The sequence below is a fragment of the Rana temporaria genome, chromosome 5, assembly GCF_905171775.1.
Source record: "Rana temporaria chromosome 5, aRanTem1.1, whole genome shotgun sequence".
Taxonomy (NCBI): domain Eukaryota; kingdom Metazoa; phylum Chordata; class Amphibia; order Anura; family Ranidae; genus Rana; species Rana temporaria.
In genome coordinates, this window is record NC_053493.1 from 14,920,730 (window position 1) to 14,938,787 (window position 18,058).

At 46.5% G+C, this 18,058-nt stretch overlaps 1 protein-coding gene across 1 annotated transcript in view; it reads left to right on the forward strand.

The window, feature by feature from the left end:
• Window positions 1-310: 310 nt before the first annotated feature.
• The window catches only part of SEC22C (SEC22 homolog C, vesicle trafficking protein), a 37,437-nt gene continuing 19,689 nt past the window's right edge, over window positions 311-18,058 (forward strand). Inside the window, exons 1-3 of the mRNA XM_040354279.1 lie at window positions 311-429; window positions 1,185-1,399; window positions 10,370-10,553. Coding sequence (XP_040210213.1) covers window positions 311-429; window positions 1,185-1,399; window positions 10,370-10,553 — 518 coding nt within the window. The remainder of the gene's footprint in view (window positions 430-1,184; window positions 1,400-10,369; window positions 10,554-18,058) is intronic.

An 18,058-nucleotide genomic window follows, 5' to 3' on the forward strand; every position in this document is an offset into this window, starting at 1 on the left:
TCTGTGTGTATGTATAATGGGTGTCTGTGTGTGTATACAGTGTATGTATACTGTATGTGTCTGTGTGTATACTGTGTGGTCCCATAATCCCCTATTGTCCGGGGGCCCCATAATCTCTTATTGCCCCGGGGGCCCCATTAATTGTCAGTCCGCACCTGGTATGACCTGCAGGGTACTGTAACCCTCTATAGAGCAGAAAGACCTGAACAGCCAAGTTATCCCTCCCTTCTCAGATCCACCAACCCAGCAGGTCAACCTAGGACAACAGTTGCAACAAGATACATTGTAACATTAAGTAGTACACAGAAACATGGATGGTGGCCCAAACACTATGCAGGTCAATCAGCCAGAGCTCAAGGAACACCTGGCAACCTCTGAGGGAAACCAAGGGTTCCATGGAACCCTGGTTGAGAAATGCTGCCCTAAGGTGTAACTGTGTAACTGTAATGTACCTGGCGATGGAGCCCGATATGTAGAGGAAGGCTTCTCTTACAGCTGTGGCTTAGGAGCCCTGGTACTAGGGTTGCCAACTCATCCCTTTAAAACAGAACACATATTAATTACACAGGTTCTGTGGCTGATTAAAGCGGGGGTTCACCCTTAGAGGGCACTTTTCCCCCTTAGCTTCCTGCTCGTTTTTACTAGGGGAATCGGCTGTTTATTTTAAAATATGTGCAGTACTTACCCGTTTACGAGATGCATCCTCTCCGTCGCTTCCGGGTATGGGCTTCGGGAATGGGCGTTCCTTCTTGATTGACAGTCTTCTGAGAGGCTTCCGACGGTCGCATCCATCGCGTCACGATTTTCCGAAAGAAGCCGAACGTCGGTGCGCAGGCGCAGTATAGAGCCGCACCGACGTTCGGCTTCTTTCGGCTACGAGTGACGCGATGGATGCGACCGTCGGAAGCCTTTCGGAAGACTGTCAATCAAGAAGGAACGCCCGCTCCCGAAGACCCATACCCGGAAGCGACGGAAGAAGATGCATCTCGAAAACGGGTAAGTACTGCTCATATTTTAATACAAATAGCCGATTCCCCTAGACCGAACGAGCAGGAAGCTAAGGGGAGATTTTTTTTTTTTTTTTACAAATGGGTGAACTCCCGCTTTAAGGAGGTAATTAAACTCACTTGGTGCCTTATTTGCATTAAAGAACCTGTGTAATTCATATGTGTTCTGTTTTAAAGGGATGAGTTGGCAACCCTACCTGGTACAGTAACAAGGAATGCCAGAGCACAGAGTGGCATGATAAGACTTCTGCTGGAGAATACTGACGTGCGTCACGATACGCAGGTGCAGCTGGCTGGTGACACGCTAGCAAAAGAGCAGGAACTGATGTCAGGCAAAGCTACAACTGGATCAAGTGCAGGAAGAAAAGCCAAGGCAAGGTCAGACAGTCCAGGTTAGCAACTAGCAGGCAGATAAGACACAGGTGACAGGCAGAAGTGTAGCCAGGAGTCAGGCCGGGGTCAGTAACAAACAAGGCAGATGAGCAGAAGGGTAAGGCAGAAGCGCAGTCCAGAGGCAAGCAAGGGGCTGGAGTAGGCAGAGTTTAGGCAAAGTCAGGAGCAGATCGGGTTGGCAACAGAAGAGCAATACTGGTCAGTAACATAAGGCAGATGAGCACAAGGGTAAGGCAGAAGCGTAGTCCAGAGGCAAGCCAGGGGCTAGAGACAGTAGGCAGAGTTTAGGCAGAGTCAGGAGCAGATCAGGTTGGCAAACAGAAGAGCAATACAGGAACAGATACACAGATGCTTCAGGAATGTAGTAGACCACACGACACTGACACAATCAGCTAGTGCAGTTTAAATAGCCTGTCTGGCACCAATGTGCACATGCGCAAACCTGTGTGCACGCTCGCGTGCTCGCGCACCCACTTAACGCCCACAAACAGGGCTTACAGGAACCATGTGCCTGCCCACATGCATGAGTCTTCACTGACAGTAACAATGGAAGAGTGGGGGAAAAGGTAGAGACTAGAGAAAATGGAAGTGGCAGGGAAGAGAAAAAGGAAGAATAAAAAAAAAAGGGAGCGGGGGTGTGGTGTTCTAAGATTTATTGGTCTGGTAAAATGGTATAAGATGCCACCTCTCCCTGGGGCAATATCCATTACAGCTTAATTGTTCTATGGACCATATACTACTTCCTTTTGGGGTACCACTGCGTTCTTTTCCACTGAATATTCATTGTGATCCTCTTCTTTGCGGTTCTGAAACATTTTTAAATAGAGAAGACAGTTTTCAAGAAAATAGACTTTTTAAAACAAAGGCGGTGGGAGAACCCGTAACGTTTGCGAAAAGTAGCTGAGAGCGCCACCTGCTGGCTAAATTTTTTTTTTACAAAATTTACTAAGCAATATTTAAAATTTACCTGACTTAAAGGAGTTGTAAAGGTAATTTTTTTTAAAAAAAAGACATCTGACAGCACCGCCCCCCGAGCCCCCGTTTTTCTTACCTCACCGTTCGAAAGTCCCGCACACGTCCCCGTGATCCTCTTCGGTTCCCAGCCTGGCCGTTGATTGGCTAGGCTGGGCGGATTGATAGCAGTGCAGCCATTGGCTGGCGCTGCTGTCAATCACAAATCGGGCGGCGGGGCCGAGTTATACAGTCGGCGGCTATGCCCGCCGCTGTATCACGGGAGCGCGCTCGCAAAAGCTTTCCACCATGCGAGGGAGCTCGCATGAACGTGGAAAACTTTTGCAAGGAGGAGCCGAGACAGCCGCCGAGGGACCCCAGAAGACAGGATTAGGGGCCACTCCGTGCAAAACGAACTGCACAGCGGAGGTAAGTATAACATGTTTGTTATTTAAAAAAAAAATTCTGCCTTTAGTGTTCCTTTAAAGATTATAAATTATATATATTTTTTTGTCCTAATAAGAAAAAGTATACAAACCCGCTATGTATTGTCTTTAATATTTATCAACAACATAATGTCTGGCTGTCATAATGGAGGTCCCCCTCCTCTCTGAGGCGCCGGCATCCTAACTGTGAGCGCTCGGCTGTGGCTTCACAGCCGGGCATGCGCTGCGCGAGCCGCTCTGCGCGCTGCGAATGGCCGGGCAATCTTCTGGGACCTGTGATGTGTCCCAGAAGATTGCAGGGAGGGAGAGGTGATCTTCCTTTCCGGTGTCATGGGAGGAAGTGGGAGCTGGGTGTTATAACAGGGTACCCGCCCCCCCAACAAATGCCCACCCCCAAATTTGCCATGTCAGGGGGTCGCCAACACCAACACTTAAAGCGGAAGTTCCGTTTTTGGGTGGAGCTCCGCTTTAATACCCTGGGGGGTTGAGGGGGCAAGTGCCCCAGGAGGACGCCATCTGTGACGAGTGTTTATGGGTGTGGCGAAAAAGCTAAATTTTGGTCCCATCACTCCAAATGACTCTGTGGCAGAAGGTTTGAGTCTTGCCTCTGTGCTGTTTGACGTATTGTAAGCGGGATACTTTCTGACATTTGTGTAGTAATGACTTTCTTCTGGCGACTCGATCATGTAGCCCATCGTTCTTCAAGTGCCTCCTTATTGTGCATCTTGAAACAGCCACACCACGGTCCAGATTCACAGAGAGCGGCGTATCTCTGTGCGGGCGTAGCGCATCTCATATGCGCTACACCGACGTAACATAGAGAGGCAAGTACAGTGGGGTAGATTCAGGTACATTTGCACATTTTTTACGGAGGCGCAGGGCAACGTTTTTGCCCTGCGCCCCCGCAAATTTTCTGCGCTACCCGCGATTCACGGAGCAGTAGGGGGCGGGAATCATTTAAATTAGGCGCGTTCCCGCTCCGAGCATAGAGCGCATGCTCCGTCGGGAAACTTTCCCGACGTGCATTGCGGCAAATGACGTCGCAAGGACGTCATTTGCTGCAAAGTGAACGTGAATGGCGTCCAGCGCCATTCTCGATTCACTTACGCAAACTACGTAAAGTTCAAATTTCGCGACGCGGGAACGACGGGTATACGTAACATTGGCTGCCCCTGCTAATAGCAGGGGCAGCCTTACGCGAAAACCGCCGTACGCAAACGACGTAAACTGCGTACGCAGGGCTCGCGTAACGTTGTGAATCGGCGTTAGTATGCAATTTGCATACTATACGCTGAGCACAACGGGAACGCCACCTAGCGGCCATCGCAAGAATGCAGCCTAAGATATGCGGGCATAAGAGCCTTATGCCACGCATATCTTAGGCTGCAGTCGGCGTAACGAGGTTCCTGAATCAGGAGCATTCGTTACGCCGGCGCAAGTAAGCAATTGCGCTGCGTAACTATGGTTACGCAGGCGCAATTGCTCTCTGAATACGGGCCAGTATTTACAAAGCACTTGCTTCCTAAGTTACGGCGGCGTAGCGTAAATGGGCCGGCGTAAGCCCGCCTAATTCAAATTAGTAAGGTAGTGGGCGTGTTGCATTAAAATTAGCCGTGACCCCATGTAAATAAATTCCCGAACGAACAGCGCATGCGCGCGCATGCGCAGAATCACTTCGAATTTACGCCCTAAGATACGACGGCTCAATGGCAACGACGTAAATGTAACCTGCGCCCAGCCCCATTCACGTACGACTTACGTAAACGACGTAAAATCCGACGGCTGTTCCGTCGTCCATACCTTTGCATTGGCTGCGCCACCTATAGAGATGTTTTATCTTTACGCCGGACGTACGCCTTCCGTAAATGGCGTAGCTTACTGCGACGGGCGCAAGTACGTTCGTGAATCGGCGTATCTCGCTCATTTACATATTCAACGCGTAAATCAATGGAAGCACCCCTAGCGCCCAGCGTAAATATGCACCCAATATACGATGGCGTAGGAGACTTACGTCAGTCGTAGGAAGCCAAAATTCAGGCGTATCTTGTACTGTGAATTAGGCGCATAGATACGACAGCGCATCCGTGGACTTACGCGGCGTATCATTAGATACGTTGGCGTAAGTCTTTGTGAATCCGGGCCCTCATGTTTTCAGAGGCCCAGATTCAAGAAGCCATTGCGCCCGCGCAACCATAGGTTGCGCGGCGCAATAGCTGTTTTGCTCCCGCGTAGCGAATGCCCCTGATTCAGGAACATCGCTAGCCTAGGATATGACAGACATAAGCCTCCTTATGCCTTCATATCTCAGGCTGCATTCTTGCGTTGGCCGCTAGGGGGCGCGGCCATTGTGCTCAGTGTATAGTATGCAAATTGCATACTACCACCGATTCACAAAAGTTGTGCGGGCCCTGCGCACGCAAGGTACGGAGTTTCCGTACGGCGACTTTAGCGTAAGGCTGCTCCTGCTAATAGTAGGAGCAGCCAATGCTAAAGTATAGCCGCCCTTCCCGCTCGTGAAATTTAAATTTCACGTCATTTACGTAAGTGATTCGTGAATGGCGCTGGACGCCATTCACGTTCACTTAGAAGCAAATGACGTCCTTGCGACGTCATTTGCCGCAATGCACGTCGGGAAAGTTTCCCGACGGAGCATGCGCTGTTCGCTCGGCGCGGGAGCGCGCCTAATTTAAATGATTCCCGCCCCCGGCGGGATCATTTACATTAGGCGCCCTTACGCAGGGCTAATTAGCATAGCGCCCGCGCAATTTACGGAGCTACTGCTCCGTGAATCGCAGGCAAATCGAAATATTTGCGTGGGCGCAGAGCAAAAATCGCTGCCCTTTGCCCACGCAAATATTGCGCGGATCTACCTGAATCTGGGCCAGAGAGTCCTGTATTTCCCCTTAAGTTATTTGTGGGTTTTTCTTTGCATCCCGAACAATTTTCCTGGCAGTTGTGGCTGAAATTTTAGTTGGTCTACCTGACCGTGGTTTGGTTTCAAATAACAATAATAATAATAATAAAAAACTTTTTATTATTATTAATTTATTCCATTAGTTTAGATGCGGCATTCATTATTTTGGATAATTCGTAACTTCGGATAAATTCGCAATTCCAATACCTATAATTTAATAGTTTGTTATTATTAGTTAGTTATTATTTTGATATTTCAGATTTACAAATTTAAGAATTTTCAAATTTACGGATTTTGATCATAACTAATGACCCGAAAACAAAAAACAAAAAAACGAATGAAGCGAAATTGAAAACGAACACATTTTTCGGCAGTGCACATGTCTAGCTTTAACTGCTTATAAACTGTGAGCTGGAGTTTGGCTTTTAATTTGTTAGTGTATTTAAATCTGCTAGTTCATCTAACAGTTCTCTCCCCTCCCCCAGACTAACAATGCTGCTGTCCAAAGGTGCCCCCTGTTCTCCCCCATCCAGAGTGGGGGCGCTCTAATACAGGTGTCACTGGCCAGATCACCAGGTGAAAACAGAGGGGTAAAAAAAGAAAATGAATGTAGCCACCACATCTAATGATTAGTAAGCTGCAGTATACAGTGAAACTTCGGCTTGCGAGTAATGGGGTTAACAATCGTTTTGCTATACGAGCATTTTTTTGTGGAAAATCCTGACTCGGTTTGCGAGTGTTGTCTCGCAAAACAAGCAGGATTCAAGCCACAGCGGTGTGCAGTACCACATTTGACCAGAGGTGGGGGGGGCCGGAGCCAAGCGGAAAAACTCGGAAATACTCAGTTCCCAAGCCATTCTGAGGTTTTTCGAGTTCAGCCGAGCTGTCCCCGAGCCTTTCCGAGTATTTCCGAGTCTCTCCGGCACCCCCACCTCTGGCCACATGCGGTATTGCATGCCATAGAAGTCAATGCGGAACAAATTATTTTAGTTTCCATTGACTTCTTTGGGGAAACTTGCTTTAATATGCGAGTGCTTTGGATTACGAGCTTTCTCCTGGAACGGATTATACTCGTAAGCCAAGGTTCCACTGTATTACTTTTTTGGTTTGGGGTTTTGATACCACTTTATAGATGGACTGACCAATCAGAATAATTTTACGGATATCCAGTGGTCATTGCTGTAACATTTTTTTTTTTTTTTTATATAGAGAAGAAAATCTGAATGTCCCTTCCCCCTTCTGTGTCTTAACCAAACTGTGCAAAAGGAGCTGAAGTCACGTGAGGATCCCGTAAACCCACCCACCTTTTTCTGGAAGACTCGGGACCCTTCTCTGTCCTGGGTGCCTCAGGTGAAGCGAATTTCAATTTTAATGATTTTTTATTAAGTTTTTGTGGTGAACTGAACTTCAAATTACAATATTTGTAAAGTGTACCTGTATTGGCATCACAAATCATTTGAACTGTGGTATAGTAGACACATGGCAATGGCCCATCACTCCTCTCTCTGTAGAAATGCCTATGCAAATACTGACTTTCCGAGAGTCTGTATTTGCATAAGCTTAAACACGCCCCCCATCTGGTAGCACTACAGTATGGAGAGAGGTCATTCAAGCACTTAATCCTGGCCTCTAGCCAGCTGCAGATCCCCTAACCGACCTACAGTGCCTCCCAGCTGCCCTCAAACCTTCCATAGTACTCTCCATTCTCCAACCTCCCACATTGCCACCCAGCAGAGCCTCCAGCCCCCCCTTGGTGCCCCAATCTCAAATAGTATCTCACACTACCGCCTGACTTCCGATAGTGCCCCCCCAGGCCCTGTAGTACCCTCCGGTCTCCCAAAGTTCACCTGCAAAGACCCCAACCTTCTGAGGAGACCCTCTAGTCCCCTCAGTTTCCCCTGCCCCCTCTACAAAACGCATCCCCTACAGGCCACCAAGTTTCGAGTCCCCTAACCCTCCAGAACTCTCTTTCCCCCACCACCATATTGGTGTATACACAGTGGGGTAGATCCACAAAGAAAGTACGCCGGCGTATCTATTGATACGCCGGCGTAATTTCAAAATTCCCGCGTTGTATCTTGTTTTGAATCCTCAAAACAAGATACGACGGCATCTCGGTTAGATCCGACAGGCGTACGTCTTCGTACGCCTTCGGATTTTAGATGCAATTTTTTGGCGTCCGCTAGGTGGCGTAATCCGCGTCGAGTATGCAAATTAGCTATTTCCGACAATCCACGAACGTACGACCGGCCGTCGCATTTTTTTACGTCGTTTCCGTTCGGCTTTTTCCGGCGTATAGTTAAAGCTGCTATCTGGTGGCGTACTCAATGTTAAGTATGGCCGTCGTTCCCGTGTATAATTTTGAAATATTTTACATCGTTTGCGTAATTCGTCCGTGAATGGGGCTGGACGCCATTTAAGTACACGTCGAAAACAATGACGTCCTAGCGACGTCATTTGGAGCAATGCACCCTGGGAGTTTTGACGGACGGGGCATGCGCAGTTCGTTCGGCGCAGGGACGCGCTTCATTTAAATGAAACACGCCCCCTACCCGCCCAATTTTAATTCCGCTCCCTTACGCCGCGAGAGATACACTACGCCGCCGTACTTACGGCGCAAATTCTTTCAGGATTCAAAGAAAAGAAAAGTAAGTTACAGCGGCGTAGCGTATCTCACATACGCTGCGCCCACGCAGATGTATGTGGATCTGCCCCAGTAAGTATGTTGATGTTCATTGCCAAGAGATATCATCAAAAAGGACGGGACTCTTCTTTAGATTTGTGATTCTCAACCACTGGGCCGTGGCCAGTTGCAGATTCCCTAAACTCCCATAGTGCCCCCAACCTTCCATAGTGGACTGAAGTGTCTCTCAGCCCCCACAATTCCCCCAAACTTCCACAGTGGTCTTTAACCTTCCACAGTAGCACCCAACCCCAGTCTCCTTTAGTGCCCCTGCAAAGTCCCTATCCTCCTAGAGAGACCCCAGTACCCTCCAAAGACCCCATATTTTAAAGTTTCCCAAGAACTTACCAGACAACTCATCCCTTACAGGGCTGCTAAGTCTGCTGTTGAATAGCTTATATTAATGTATATTGCCAATGCCAAGAGATATCATCTGAGAAAGGACAGGACTAGATCTATGGTTCTCAACCATCAGACTGTGGTGAGCTGCAGCCTCCCTCCTACTAGTCCTTTAGCCAGCCGCAGTGCCCCTCAGCCCCCACAGTGCTCCCCAACCTCCCTGACAGTGGTCTCCAACCTCCCACAGTACCACCCATCCCCCTGCAGTGCCTCCCAACCTACTAGTCTGGAGTCCCCAGACCTCAATAGTGGCCTTATCTCCAGCAGTGTCCCACATTTCCCCCTGACCTCCCACAGTGCCCCCCCCCAGACCCTAAGGCGCCCTCCAGTCTCCCACAATGCCCATGCAAAGTCATCAGCCTCTTGGAGAGACTCTCAGTCCCCTCCAGAGACCACATCCCCCGAATTTTTCCCCCAGCCCTTTCCAGAAAACTCATCCCCTACAGGGCCACACATGTCTGCTGCAGAGCCAGCTGCAGATCCTTTAACCTCCCATAGTGCCACCCAACCATCCATTGTGGACCACAGTGCCCCTCAGCCCCCCACAGTACCCCCCAACCTCTACAGTATTCTCCAAACATCCATAGTGCCACCCAGCCCCCCGCAGTGCCTCCCAGCCTACTGCAGAGTCTCCTGACCACAATAGTGGCCTTATTCCCAAACAGTGTCCCACTTTGCCCCCTGACCTTCAAAATTCCCCCCCTCCCCCTCAGCCCCTGAAGCACCCTCCAGTCTCCCACAGTGTCCCTGGAAAGCCTCCCACCTCCTAGGGAGACGCCATCGCTCACAGTTTCTCCCAGCCCCCTCCAGAAACCCCATCCCTACAGGGCCACCAAAAGGGCTGCAGAGTTCCCCCAACCCCTTCTGGAACCCCTAACCTCTCTCCCACTTCCCAGAGTAACATCCAGCCTCATCCAGAGCCTTCCACCATTAAAGTACATGCTTTGCATTCTCATGCTTTTATTGCGTGAGTATAAACTTTTATTTTACGGTTGGGGCATGGTAGGCTTTTGAACAATTTATCGGGCCCTGATCTCCATAAGCCCTTGACCCATACATGTATCTGGGTGTTGGCCAGTGCCGATCCTGACCTCCCTGGGGCCCTAAGCAAAATGATATGTCACATTAAAGTTAAGAAGCGGGGGGGGGGATTGCGCTGCCGACAGTGACACAGTGACATGTCACATTAACACATTAAAGATTAAAGTTGAGAAGCGGGGGGAGGGGGTGTTCTGCTGTCGGAAATTGCATCTTACATTAAAGTGAGACGTGGGGGTTGCTGACTTCTTACCTCTTCTCCAATGCAGCCAGCGAGTTGAGAAGCTGGGTGAGGGGCCGAAAATGACTTCTCACCAGGCGGGGCCTCTAGTAATTTGGGGGGCCCTCCGCAGCTTTGCGGGGGCCCTAAGCAGCTTGCATAGTGAGCCTATAGGGCGGATCGGCCCTGGTGTTGGCACAGAGCCCCAGACAATTATAATCATATTTATATCCTGTGCCATAATACGACCCCATCGGAGTCCCTATAACAAACCTCCTGCTTGTTTCCAGATGCTGACTTCATGATTGGGACGAAGGTGAATACCCATGATTCTCTACGCCTGCCTTGTGAGGCTACAAGATGGCCTCCCTCTCTCTGCCTCCACCGATTTCCACCCGAACATGCAGATTCTGGAGTGCAAGAGATGGGTAAAGAGACTTTCCGTCACCCTGTCCCAGCGCCCACCCAGAGGCACCGCCAACGTCTGCAACTTTCATATACAGTAAGTACAGCTGGTCATACGAGGGCCGGTTCACACACATGTGGTCTTGTGTGGACATGACGAGCCAGATTCTCGTAGATGGGCGTAAAAATGGGCGGGCGTAACGTATCTGATTTACGTTACGCCGCCGCAAGTTTTTCAGGCAAGTGCTTTATTCACAAAGCACTTGCCTGTAAAGTTGCGGCGGCGTAGCGTAAATCACCCGGCGGAATTCAAATTCGGCGGGTAGGGGGCGTGTTTCATTTAAAGTGCGTCCCCGTGCCGAACGAACTGCGCATGCGCCGCCCTAAAATTTCCCGGCGTGCATTGCTCTAAATGACGTCGCATGGACGTCATTGGTTTTGACGTGGACGTAAATTACGTCCAGCTCATTCACGGACGTTTTACGAAAACGACGTAATTTTATAAATTTTCAATGCGGGAACGACGCCCATGCTTAACATTGGCTGCGCCTCATAGACCCAGGGGCAACTTTACGCCGGGAAAAGCCTAACGTAAACGTCGTAACTTTACTGCGTGGGCCGCGCGTACGTTCGGGAATTCGCGTATCTAGCTAATTTGCATACTCGACGGGGAAATCGACGAAAGCGCCACCTAGCGGGCAAAAAAAAAAAAAAATGCAGTTAAGATCCGACGGTGTAAGAGACTTACGCCTGTCGGATCTAATGAATATCTATGTGTAACTGATTCTAAGAATCAGTCGCATAGATACGACGGCGCTAGGCAGAGATATGACGGCGTATCTGGAGATGCGCCGTCGTATCTCTTTTGAGAATCTGGGCCGGCAAGTCAGTATTCGAGTTAAGGCCCATAAACAGGTGCCTGTTCCATTGCGGTACATTAATGCACATAAAGTGTTAATCTGTAGTATGGCATGTGGAATTAAACCCTCCTATTCTTTACAGACATGGAATCTGCCATCTTGGCCCCTCTTTGGGTAATTTGTTGCATTTGTGTATTTTCTACTTACATTTTGTGTTTCCTGTTTCACCAATATTGTGTGACAACAACTGGAACTCCCATTATTTTATTCTCTAGGGTTTCTGTTTTCAGAAAACATTTAGGGCCGGATTCAGAAATAAGGGCCAGATTCAGGTACCTTTACGCTGCGCAGCGGCGGCGTAACGTATCCCATTTACGTTACAGCACCGCAAGTTTACAGCGTAAGTGCCTGATTCACAAAGCTCTTACCTGTAAACTTGCGGTGGTGTAACGTAAATCCGCTCGGCGCAAGCCCGCCTAATTCAAATGGGGCGGGCACCATTTAAATTAGGCGCGTTCCCGCGCCGAACGTACTGTGCATGCTCCGTCCGTCAAATTACCCGACGTGCATTGCGCTAAATGACGTCGCAAGGACGTCATTGGTTTCGACATTAACGTAAATGGCGTCCAGCGCCATTCACGGACGACTTACGCAAACGACGTGAATTTTAAAATTTCGACGCGGGAACGACGGCCATACTTAACATTGGTTAGACCACCTAGAGGGCAGCCTTAGTTTTACGCGACACATCTCTACGCAAACGACGTAAATTTAGATTGACGGGCAAAGCGGACGTTCGTGAATCGGCGTAAGTAGTCATTTGCATATTCTACGCCGACCGCAATGGAATCGCCACCTAGCGGCCGGCCTAGAATTGCATCCTAAGATCTGACGGTGTAAGTCAATTACACCTGTCGGATCTTAGGGCTATCTATGCGTAACTGATTCTATGAATCAGCCGCATAGATACGACAATCGTATCTCATAGATACGTTTTTTTTTCTGTGAATCTGGCCCTAAATGCCCATCTTTAGGCGCCGTATCGTATCTCAGATACACTACGCCGCCGTAACTTAGAGCGGCAGGTCCCGTATTCAGAAACAACTTGCGCTCTAAGTTACGGCGGCGTAGTGTAAATAGGCCGGCGTAAGCCCAACCTAATTCAAACTAGGCTGGTAGGGGGCGTGTTGTATGTAAATGATTCGTGACCCCACGTAAATTACGCGCTTAACGAACGGCGCATGCGCACGCATGCTCAGTATCACGTTGAATTTTCAAAGTAAATCACGCCCGCTCAATGCTTAGTCGACGTGAACGTAACCTACTCCCAGCCCCATTCACGGACGACTTACGCAAACGATGTAAGCGACGCAAAATTCTACGCTGTCCCAAAGTCCATACTTAACATTAGCTACGCCTCATATAGCAGGGGTAACTTTAAGCCTTACGTAAACGACGTAAATCAATGCGCTGGGCGCACGTACGTTTCTGAATCGGCGTATCTAGCTCATTTGCATATTCTACGCGTAAATCTACAGAAGCGCCCCTAGCGGCCAGCGTAAATATGCACCCCAAGATACGACGGCGTAGGAGACTTACGCCGCTTGTATCTAGGCAACAGTGAGGCGTATCTGATTCTATGAATCAGGCGCAGAGATGCGACGCCTCACACTCAGAGTTACGACAGTGTATCTGGAGATACGCCGTCGTAACTCCTTTCTGAATCCGGGCCTAATGCCGCGTACAGACGGTCGTTTTTTGTAATGAAAAAAAACCGACATTTTTAAAAACGTCATTTAAAATGACCGTGTGTTGGGAAAACGACATTTTAGGTCTTCTGAAAAACGACAAAAAAAAAATTCGAACATGCTTCAATTTTTTACGTCGTTTTTCAAAAGGTTGTTTTTTGTGTCATTTAAAATGATAGTGTGTGGGTAAAACGACGTTTAAAGCGACGTTTTGAAACCCGCGCATGCTCAGAAGCAAGTTATGACGCGAGCTTGAATGGAATAGAGTGCCGTCGTATGTGCTGAACGTAACTGCGCTTTGCTAGAGCATTTTGAAAAAACGATGGTGTGTAGGCAACGTCGTTTTTTAAAATGAAGTTTGAAAAACTTTGTTTTATTTCATCACAAAAAACGACCGTGTGTGTGTTAGTGTTTGAGAGTTTTAATTAAGCATCAGACCTAAAAAAAATTTTATTTATTTTATTACTTATATATATATATATATAAAATTTATTAAAAATTTGTGAAAAAAAAATGCAAAAACTCCTCTGGCAGGGAAAGGGTGAAGTGTCCTGGCCTGTCTATTACCTTTAAAACTGCTCCTGGCAGTGATATAAAGTAGACATGTGCAATTCGCTTCATTCTGAATTATTTTTTTTCACCGAAATTCGACAAATTTGTAAATTCAAAAAATTCGTAAGTTCTAAAAATTTGTAAATTCGTAAGTTCAAAAAAATCGTAAATTCAAAAATTCGTAAATTCTAAAATTTGTAAATTCAAGAATTTGTAAATTCAAAAATTCGTAAGTTCTAAAAATTTGTAAATTCGTAAGTTCAAAAAAATCGTAAATTAAAAAATTCATAAATTCTAAAATTTGTAAATTCAAGAATTTGTAAATTCAAAAATTCGTAAATTTAACCACTTAAGGACCCCTTCACGCCGATATACGTTGGCAGAAGGACACGGCTGGGCACAAGCGCGTACCTGTACGTCCTCTTTAAGAGCCCAGCCGTGGGGTCGCGAGCGCCGCGAGCACGCCGTCGACCCTCGCGACCCGGTCCGAAGCTCTGTGACTGCGCCAGCGGAACCCGCGGACCCGAGCGCCACCGGTGTCCCGCGAACGGTCTCAGGAGCTGAAGAACGGGGAGAGGTGAGTGTAAACAAAACTTCCCCGTTCTTCACTGTGGCAGTGTCAGTGATCGTCTGTTCCCTGATAGAGGGAAAGACGATCACTGACGTCACACGTCCCGCCTGCCCCCTTACAGTTAGAAACACATATGAGGTCACACTTAACCCCGTCAGCGCCCCCTAGTGGTTAACTCCTAAACGGCAATTGTCATTTTCACAGTAATCAGTGCATTTTTATAGCACTTTTCGTTGTGAAAAATAAATTATTAATAAAAATGCCATAAAACTATCCCCTATTTTGTAAACGCTATAAATTTTGCACAAACCAATCGATAAACACTAATTGCGATTTTTTTTTTTATACCAAAAATATGTAGAAGAATACGTATCGGCCTAAACTGAGGACATTTTTTATTTTTTTATATATTTTTTGGGGATATTTATTATAGCAAAAAGTAAAAAATATTGCATTTTTTTCAAAATTGTTGCTTTATTTTTTTTTTATAGCGCAAAAAATAAAAACCGCAGAGGTGTTGATCACCTCTGCGGTTTTTATTTTTTGCGCTATAAAAAAAATAAAGCAACAATTTTGAAAAAAATACCACCAAAAGAAAGCTCTATTGTTGGGAAAAAGAGGACGCCAATTTTGTTTGGGAGCCACGTCGCACGACCGCGCAATTGTCAGTAAAGCGACGCAGTGCCGAATCGCAAAAAGGGGCAAGGTCCTTAACCTTAAGTGGTTAAAAACCTGAAAATGTTTAAATCTGGAAATTCAAATGAACGAAAATCCGACTATAATGCTGCATACACACTGTCAGAATTTCCGACAACAAATGTTTGATGTGAGCTTTTTGTCGGAAACTCCAACCGTGTGTAGGCTCCATCGGACATTTGCTGTCGGAATTTCCGACAACAAAAATTTGAGAACTGGTTTTCAAATTTTCCGACAATAAAATCTCTTCTCGTAAATTCCGATCGTGTGTGGACAATTCCGACGCACAAAATTCCACGCATGCTCTGAATCCAGTACAAGACGGAAGCGCTCGGTCTGGTAAAACTAGCGTTCGTAATGGAGATATAGCACATTCATCACGCTGTTTTGGACTGAAAAGCACGAGGCTGAAAAGCGCGAAATCGTCTCTCACCAAACCTCTACTAACACGACTGGAATTGAACTTCCCTTTCCTAGTGCCGTCGTACGTGTTGTACGTCACCGCGTTCTTGGCGTTCGGAATTTCCGACAACATTTGTGCGACCGTGTGTATGCAAGACAAGTTTGAGCCCAACATCCGCTGGAAAAAAATCCACTGTTTTGCTGTGGGAATTTCTGATCGTCTGGCATAAGAACGACAATCCGAAAATTCAAAAATCCAAACCAATAACTAACTAACTAATAATAATAATAACTAATAATAACTATTACTAACTATTAAATTATAGGTATTGGCATTTCCTTTCAAATTTGGCTGTTAGGCCCCTTTCACACGTGCGGACCGTATGTCGTATTGGTCCCTATGGGCCAGATTCACAGCCAGCGGGCGCAACGTAACTTTTCTGATTTAAGTTACACCGCCGCAAATTACACAAGTTAGTGCCCGATCCACAAAGCACTTACCTGGAAATTTGCAGCGGTGTAACTTAAATCCGTCCCGCGCAAGGCGGGCCCAATCGAATGGGGCGAGTCCCATTTAAATTATGCGCGCTCCCGTGCCGGACGTACTGCGCATGCTCCCGACGCTATTTTCCCGACGTGCTTTGCGCGAAGTTACGTTGCGACGAGTTTTGTGAATCGCAACCGGTTAAAAAGAGTTGCGGCGGGAAAAATAAAAGATTTAAAAAAAATTAAAAACCGACGCGGGAACGACGGGTATACTTTTGCATGGTAGAGTACCTTTACACTTTTGTAAAGGTACCCTATCTTTGCGACGGCAAACGAACACTTACGGCGACTTAACGAAGGGAAAAAGCTTTGTGGATCTCCGTAAGTGCTAATTTGCATACCCGACGCTGGATTACGACGAGAAATGCCCCCAGCGGCGGCCGCGGTATTGCATCCTAAGATCCGACAGTGTAAGTCCATTACACCTGTCGGATCTTATGGATATCTATGCGTAACTGATTCTGTGAATCAGCCGCATAGATAGAAACAGAGATACGACGACGTATCAGTAGATACGCCGTCGTATCTCTTTTGTGAATCTGGCCCTATGTGATTGCGGGTGTCAGTGGATGAACATCCGCTGACACCCGTAATCGTCCGCCTCCGCAAAGATCCGATTTTGCAGACGGAAGAAAACCCTATTTTTTTTCTTCCGTCTGCGGATCAGATCGGATCGGATGAACACAGACATACAGTCCGTGTTCATCCGATCCCCCCATAGGGGACAGCGGAGAAAAGACAGTGTGCGGAGACCGCCCTGTCAGCCGACGGCTCAGCGGGGATCAACGGTGCGATCCCCGCTGAGCTTACGGACACACAGAGGCGGATCATTACTGATCCACCCAGTGTGAAAGGGGCCTTAGCGAACGTAACGAATACGAATTTATCCAAAGTTACTAACTATTCGAAATAACGAATGCCGCATCAAAATGAATAGAACATAACAAATTAATAATAATAAATAATAATATTAATTAAAAACGTTTTATTATTATTAATTCGTGATATTCCATTAATTTAGATACGGCATTCGTTATTTTGGATAATTTGTAACTTCAGATAAATTCGTTTTCATTACGTTCATAAACAGAAAAAATTTAAAGGAAATTCCAATACCTATAATTTAGTAGTTAGTTAGCTAGTTAGTTTGTTATTATTTTGGATTTTCTAATTTTCCGATTTTCTAATTTTCTCATTTCTAAATTTTCAAATTTCCAAATTTTCTCATTTATAAATTTACGAATTTTCAAATTTACAAGTTTTCTTATTTTCTAATTTATGAATTTTCAAATTTACGAATACTGCATCTAAATGAATGGAACATAACGAATTAGAATTTTTCGGAAGTTACAAATTTATTCTAAATAACGAATTTGGATCATAACGATTATTATTATTAGTTAGTTAGTTATTTTCTGATTTTCGAATTTACAAATTTTCGAATTTACGAATACCGAATCTAAACGAATGGAACGTAACGAAATAGAATTTTTCCGAAGTTACAAATTTATTCGAAATAACGAATTTCGATCATAACGAGTTTGGTATTAGTTAGTTAGTTATTATTTCAGATTCTCGAATTTACAAATTTACGAATACCGATTCTAAACGAATGGAACATAGCAAATTCAAATTTTTTCGAAGTTACTAATTTATTCGAAATAATGAATTTCGATCATAACGAGTTTGTTATTATTAGTTATTATTTCGGATTCTCGAATTTACACATTTTGGGGTAGATTCACGTAGAATGGCGTTTCTTTGTGCGGGCGTAACGTATCCTATTTACGTTACGCCTCTGCAACTTTTACAGGCAAGTGCCGTTTTCTTAAAAGAAAGTTGCGGCGGCGTAGCGTAAATAGGCCGGCGTAAGCCTGCCTGATTCAAATTGTGAAGAGGTGGGCGTGTGTTATGTAAATTAACCCTGACCCGACGTGATTGACGTTTTACACGAACGGCGCATGCGCTGTCCGTGGAATTTCCCAGTGTGCATTGCTCCAAAGTACGCCGCAAGGACGTCATTGGTTTCGACGTGAACGTAAATGACGTCCAGCCCCATTCACGGACGACTTACGCAAACAACGTACATTTTTCAAATTTCGTTGCGGGAACGACGGCCATACTTAACATTGGCGCGCCGCATATACGCCTCATATAGCAGGGGTAACTTTACGCCGGGAAAAGCCTAACGTAAATGGCGTAAATGTACTGCGTCGGCCGGGCGTAC